The following is a 6967-nucleotide window of genomic DNA, read 5'->3' on the forward strand; positions in this document are numbered from 1 at the left end:
AAGTCCCCTTTCACGAATCTAATTTCAAGACTGTTACCATAAAAGAATAAAACTGAACCCTAAAATAACAACAAACAAGTAACAAAACTATGAAAATATATGAGAGTCCCGGCCCATGTCGATTCTGTCCATAATCCACCTCTCTTTCTGTTGTCTGTGCATCACGTGAGAAAAGAAACAACAGCAAACACAGAATTAAGAAACAAGCAAGCATTTTAAAGCTTCTATTTTTTAGCACAAGAATAAAAAAAGAGAGGGGAACACTACACTTTTGCGTGGGAGTCAGACACCTCCCTCAGACATAGCCTTGTCACCCACCGTCTGTATCCAGCAGTGACTTCAGTAGAGGAAATGTTCAGAGCCTGGACCATGTCTCTATATACACACACGGATGTGGTTTGTGTTTATTTTATTAATATATGTGTGGATGTGTATTGTGGCTCCATGTGGGGTTGGACACGATGTCAGGGCTCTCAGACAGAGTTCAAGGGACATGTAGACAGGGTTTGGTTCATCATCCTCATCCTCCCCATTCGACTCCACACACCTGGAACTGGCCAGAGTCTCCTGAGTGGCCCTCCACTGGCCCACTGGGGGCTTTTCTGGGCTGGACAGAGCCTGGGGGTCTGGGGTGGGGGCTGGAGAGACAGCGGCACCAGGGGCGGATGGACAAGTTGTTCTTGTTATGCTTGACTATGTGTTTTTATGTTTTGTGTACATGTCTATTATGTGTTGTATTGCCTAAGTTTTTCCTGACTGTGTTGCGCAGCCCCACTGCAAATGAGGTTTTGGTCTCTGGCCGCAGCATGTTTTTGAATTTATTAAATGCATAATTAAAAAATGTTTTTGAGTCAAAGGGAGACAGCTTGTCCTCTCTGCTGACAGACGGGCAGGGCCAGGTTGGCAGCTGCATCTTGGACTTGGTGACACTTTGTATTCAAGTGGACTGACATTATAGTAAGTTATTAATCGAGGCTGTGAGTCAGAGCCGCAGTGTGGGCCGCTGCACTCAGAGGGACTCCTCGGGCCTGACAGGGAGGGTTATCGGGCTGTGGAGAGGGTGCTTGAACCAGAGAGATACACCCAGTGTAGATTAGCTTCCCCAGAGGCACAGAGGTGCACAAAGCCACAGCGCACAGATAAGGAAAGGAGTGCGCTGTCGGCACGCGAGACACACACAGGGGCAGCGCAGTGTGTTCCTTCAGCACAGAGGAACCCTGTCCCCTCGCCCAAAAAACTGCAAGCCACTGTCCCTGATTAAGCGCTTTTATCGTTTTCTGTTTCTCGCGACTGCAAGGGACAATTGGTGAGCATATCTGGGAAAAAGCCTTTGATTTAAATGTCAACAGAAGAGGTGAAACAATTGACACCCAGCCTGTTATGATTCAGCCTGGCTATTTCTGAATTATAACTCTAGTATGTATGTGTTCACCACTGGTACATGTATGATACATAGATCTATATAAATACACATTTGCATATTGACCTTTTCTCTGTGCCTGTGCATTCCTCTAGGCATGTGGGACATGTTGTCTGCCACAGAGTATGCCTGTGTAGTTGATTTCTACAAGTGTCACCCCTTTGAGTCCATTCTTTAGGTCTCAATCGTGTCGGGCATGTCAAGCACTCTGTCTGCCTCCGCGCAAACATGTGATTCACCCCTTCGCAAAAGTGTGGAGGCTTTTCTCTCCGGCTTCTGTGGCCTCTGTGCACTTCCACTCCCCGCCAGCAGAGGTCAGTCTAAACACACCTTCTACCTGTAAGACATCACAGCTGGGCAGTGGACAGTTTACAACTTCGCTGATCTCTTGCGTTATTCCATATATCCTTCTATATCACACACTGCTGCTAGTCTATGGGGAACCATTTAGATTTCGTGTATTAAGCAAGACCAGAAAGAAATGTACGGACCGCTTCAGAAGAATCCAGAGGACAGTGTCCAGCCGTCTCCATGAGTGGACAAGTCTATGAATACACAGAATTACCTCTCCCTTCCAGCCAGATGGCAGAGTGTTAAGGCCTGGTTTTCTACAATTAAGTTATTTTCGGTTTTAATAAAATCTGTCAGTCATTATTAATGTTGCAATTAAGTTGTCCATTGGATGACCTGATATTATTACTCCAAAATCATCAAAGCTGTTAACGTGTTTCTTTTAACGAGAGACTATTAATGAACTGCAACAACAGACTCTCCTACTGACTGCAGAGAGAAAGCGGATCTGGCAGTATCCGCATTTTTCTGACATTAATTAAAACGCCACTGGACCAGAGATTATGTACACAAAGTTTGCAGTTTAAATATTTATTAATTCTAATTTAGGTTCCTTGTTTTCCCTGATTAATCACTGGAGATTTTGTTTGAAGCTCAGGAGTTTCCCAGGGGAATTCATTGCAGTGAGCATGCGATTTTCAGGCTATCGCCGCCCAACAGTAGCAAATAACAGAGTGAATCTAATGTGTGTTTTGAGGGGAAGAATTTAAACAACAACTTAAACATGACCTAACTAGTCTCTGGCCACCCCTCCATTCTGCGTTAATCTCAAACCTTCACACACACACACACACAAACACACACACACACACACACACACACACACACACACACGTCAGATTGAACACGAAAACAAGCCAGTGTATATAAAAAATAGAAAACATTTTATTGGAAACCAACTAAAGTGCAATAAATGTTTACTCGCTTGCATCTCAGCGGAACACAAGCAATTGCAGTGAAACAGTAAGGATACAGTACAATACGACTAAGTCTGGAGTAAAACAATAACATAAATTATAGTACAAAACTGTACATGACCTATTTACATTATTTACACAAGGCACATTTGTCAAGAGTCAGATTCCATCGTTTCTTTAAATATACAGTAAGCAATGTCATCAACAGTAATTCTCTAAAAAGCCACATTTTCAATGCGTTGTTTCGTTTCTTGAAGATGGATAATATATATATATATGTATATATATACTTTCCTCTCAGGCATTCTCGAAGGCCACATGGGACACATTGCCACATCACAGGATGCAGAAGAGACTCAGGGCGATGCTCTCAGGGCATCGGTCTATTGAGAAATACAGCATTTCACAACGGCGGGGTTCTACGTCACAGTGCCTCAGGTTAAGTGCTATGGGGGGGTACGAGGGCAGTTGTGCAAATCAAACTAAGTTGGCTTCACTGCCTGTCTTCGCTGCCCGAGCAGGACTGGATCCGGGGACACCAGGTCTCACTCTGGGTCAGACATGATTATAACCATCGCAGGGGTTTGGGACACGTTTATCTCGGTTCAGTCTGTCTGTTCAGATCCGGTTCACGTACAGCTGCTGACAGAGACCCTGACTGCCCACCGCGGTGCTGAGCAGAGCCCTGGCACGGGGGGTCCGGACACCTGCCCTCGGGCACTGTCTGCCACACAGCACTCGACACGGTGACCTCCACGGGCCAGTCTCCTCAGCACCGGTGCCAACAGCAGGGCGGGAATGATCTGCGGCTCCAGTTCTGTACTGGGTCTGTCTCGGTGTGCGGGGGGCAGTGAATACATGTCAGTGCAGTGCAACCCTCTAACAAAACGAGAGAGAGAGTGGGGTGGTGGGGGGCTGTGTGTGTGTGTGTGTGGAGGGGTGGCGGAGGCACTGGGCGGGGGGGGGCGACTCGTCCCGGCGCCTCACATGTCGTAGTCTCCGATCATCCTGCGGTGGTGCGTGGACAGGAAGATGTCGTTGTCGCGCGGGCAGTCGTGGTGGCAGGAGCAGCTCTTGATGAGCATCATCCTCTTGCGGAAGCTGTCCCCCTCGGGGCACTTGAACTCCACCTCCACCGTGGCGGTGGCGTGGGGGCTGCAGCAGCGGCCGTCCGTGCACACGCCGCAGAACTTGGGCTTGTAGAGCCGGGCGCTGCTGCAGCCGGACAGCTCGAAGCGCATGGCCCTCTGGGTCTTGGGCGTGCGGACGCACTTCTTCCCCTTCTGTGAGACGAGAGACAGCGACAAAGACCGTGTCAGAGCTGCGGGCAGCCTGGGCTCAGAGCAGAGTCAGACTGTGGGTCTCCGACACGTTGTCTAAGTTGTAGAACAGTGAATGAAATGCTAAAATGGTAAATCTCCTGCATTCTCCTTCCTGTCGTGTGAGAATAGTTGAGATCTGTTGTAATGAAAAGCTGATGCACATGAGTCTATGAAATTTCTCCCCATGCAGTCTTTTCTTGTTCCAGATTAACCCTTCCTAAGCCTAACCCTAAAACCTGGCCACCTTCTCCCCTGTGCTGAGGTCATACAGGCTGCAAAAGCTTCACGTACCTTGATGCCTCTCTCCTGGGAGACGTGGCAGGGGCGCACCATGCAGATGCGGCTCTGCTTCTCCAGCTGGCAGCGCTCGTTGTCGTTTGTGACGCGGTTGGAGATGCCCATGCCGCAGGTGGTCGAGCACTCGCTCCACTCGGTCGTCTGGACGATGCAGTTGTCCCGCGGGCTCTCGGGCTCGGGGCGGTACGCCGGCACCTCGCGGTACACTGAGAGGCGGGAGAGAGAAGGGAGAGTTCAACAACGAGGCCGAGACATTTCCTGACACACCAGTGCCACCCGCCCCCAAACCAACCAATGACCACAAAGCAGAGTGTGTGTGTGTGTGTTTGTGGATGTACCGGCCATGGCTGCCTGGAAGAGGTTGTCCTGGGGCGTCTGGTCGCACACCCAGTCCTCGCAGCACTTGCCGGGGATCTGGATGCGGCGGGGGTAGGGGCAGTCGGGCGAGGGCAGCCGCACGTCGTTGGTGCACATGGGCACGCAGCCGATCTCGCCGTTCATGCACAGGCACTGGTGCTTACAGCTGGGCTGGAAGGTCTCCCCGCTGCGGTAGATCACACCGCCCAGGTCGCAGGTCATGCCTTCTCGGGCTGCGGGGCAGGACAGAGCAGAGGGTTAGCGACTTTTACAATCAAACCCCAGATTTAATTTTATTATCATTATTATTATTTTAAAGAGATTAATTTCATATTGCAGCCCTGATAAATGGTTCGTAAACATCAGTCTTTTTATTTGAAGGACACGTTGGTGCTGGTGTTTCTGTACCAAGACATTTTTAAAAGTCATCAAAACTAATTCTCCAGCAAAGCCAAACCAGAGCTGCATATTGCGAGGACATTAAAAGCAGATTTTAATTGGGTACTGACACCCTCAATGTCACCAAACATTTACTGATGTTGCTGCTCAGTCTGAACAGTTGTGAGCAGATCTAAGAGAGGTGTGGAAGGGGCTCTTAAGGGCAGCAGCCAAGAAGGGCTGTGAGATCATTTCACAATCATTTCCTCCCACAACGTCTCAGGTCGCATGAATTTAACTGGAATGGACGCATGAATTTAAACTGCGGTCAGCACTTCTCAAATAGCCTGACTCGAAAGACAGCCGTTAATAATGCTTGTGCCAAAGAGCGTGCAATCATCCTTGCGTTCAGATTGGCCCCTCCCGGAATTCATATGAAGAAGTGTCGAGTAAGGTGGGGTTTGCTAGTGTGCCGTGCCAGCGCTCACCCATGCAGATGCCAGCCTCCGTGTCACTGAGCACCGAGTAGTCGCAGTACAGCTCCTTGTGGTGATCGCAGGGCTGCAGGAGAGAGCAGGGCTCGCCCGCCTGCCTGGCACACACCTTACAGCAGCCGCAGCCGTCCAGGACCAGGCTAGTGCCAATGGGGCAAGGAGGGGAGTCGCTGGGGCAATTGCAGGACTGGGAGCAGTCCTCTGCTTGGACCTGCAGAGAGACAAGAGACACACGCCACACAGAGCGTGATTATTATGTACACAATGCATGTTGTTATTGTCATGAGAATCAGGCTGTGATCTTACTGATGCTCAGATCCATCAGAGGTGCCGTTATTGTAGCTCCTCCTGTAATATTAGCATGGCTGCCTCAGTGGGGTGAACTGAAACACCAACTAGATGCAGAAAATATTTGCCACTATATATCTAGAGGAAGTGTAATCTTTCTGAAACACAGGATGTAAAGCACGAACTATTCCTGGTGGCCACATGATATGAAATATCTTGTTCACACAGACAGAAGCGCACACACTTGTATTTGCCGTTTATAGCCACAGGTCGGGAGTAAAGCGTCACAGCAGCAAATGTGCGTTTGTTTGTTGTTGTCCAGGCCATGCTGCCCTGTGCACTTCAGTCAATCACAAGTGGTCTGTATGTTGCCAGGCTAGATTGTCTATTTTTAAGTGTCATTACTGTACAGTACTCCACTAGAAACCATCATACTACACTGACGACCTAGTGAACACACATCAACTTTTCTAGTTTGCTTGTTTTTTGAGGAGGTTATAAAGATGAGACGGTGGTGAAGTTGAATTCAGCGCTGCTGTGGATCTGACCGCCTTGTCTTAATTGACCCCACCCCTAATTAAAGCACCTTCTACAAGCATTCACAACACATTTCAACAGCCCTGCACGTAGACGGTCATGTTTTATATGCATTCATTGGAGGATGTACTTCAGTTTTCATAGCGCAGTTCAACCCGACAGTAAAACCGCGGCTCACATGCGCGTTTGCACAATAAGACACACGGACGCATTTCAGTTAAAACCTCAGTGATGACAGTGATGGCACAGGGCATCCACACAGGACGGACATACTGCCATTTCTATTTCAGCGAAGCCTATAGCCTACTTTAATCCTGTTCTGTGCATTGCAAACCATTTTAAGACAGCAGTGAACGAGTACAAAAACACGCACAATATCACATCATATACAGAGCCCGATGCCATACAGCGCAGCAGAACGATCGCGGACGGACCCACCATGTGTCCCGGCCAGCAGCAGCAGCCAGCAGCGGGCGGAGACTTTCGCGAACATGGTGAGGCGTCTGTGTCCGGAGGTCGAGCTGCTCTGGACTCCAGTCTCTCGTCTTAAGATTCACGTTTTGCTTGGGAAGTGAGAAAGTCCCCCCTTTAAATAGCCTGCGAAGG

General features: G+C 49.1%; 1 protein-coding gene across 1 annotated transcript; it reads right to left on the reverse strand.

Annotated features, from left to right (window-relative positions):
- Positions 1 to 2634: 2634 nt before the first annotated feature.
- ccn2b (cellular communication network factor 2b) lies at positions 2635 to 6854 on the reverse strand. Its single transcript, XM_066716314.1, has 5 exons — positions 6800 to 6854; positions 5531 to 5779; positions 4646 to 4897; positions 4302 to 4513; positions 2635 to 3971 (listed from the first exon to the last, which is right to left on the reverse strand). Exons 1-5 carry the CDS (start codon positions 6852 to 6854, stop codon positions 3672 to 3674), a joined length of 1068 nt encoding a protein of 355 aa, XP_066572411.1. The 3' UTR covers positions 2635 to 3671.
- Positions 6855 to 6967: the final 113 nt, after the last annotated feature.

This window comes from Amia ocellicauda, chromosome 11 (genome assembly GCF_036373705.1).
Source record: "Amia ocellicauda isolate fAmiCal2 chromosome 11, fAmiCal2.hap1, whole genome shotgun sequence".
In the NCBI taxonomy this organism is placed as follows: domain Eukaryota; kingdom Metazoa; phylum Chordata; class Actinopteri; order Amiiformes; family Amiidae; genus Amia; species Amia ocellicauda.

Bases quoted from the DNA above. Each gene is read 5' to 3' on its own strand.
- ccn2b (XM_066716314.1), bottom strand. From the start codon at position 6,854: ATGTTCGCGAAAGTCTCCGCCCGCTGCTGGCTGCTGCTGCTGGCCGGG. The intron at 5,780-6,799 runs GTGGGTCCGTCC...AATAATCACGCT, and splicing joins GCTGCTGGCCGGGACACATG to CTGTGTGGCGTGTGTCTCTT. The intron at 4,514-4,645 runs GTACATCCACAA...CCCGCCTCTCAG, and splicing joins CTTCCAGGCAGCCATGGCCG to TGTACCGCGAGGTGCCGGCG.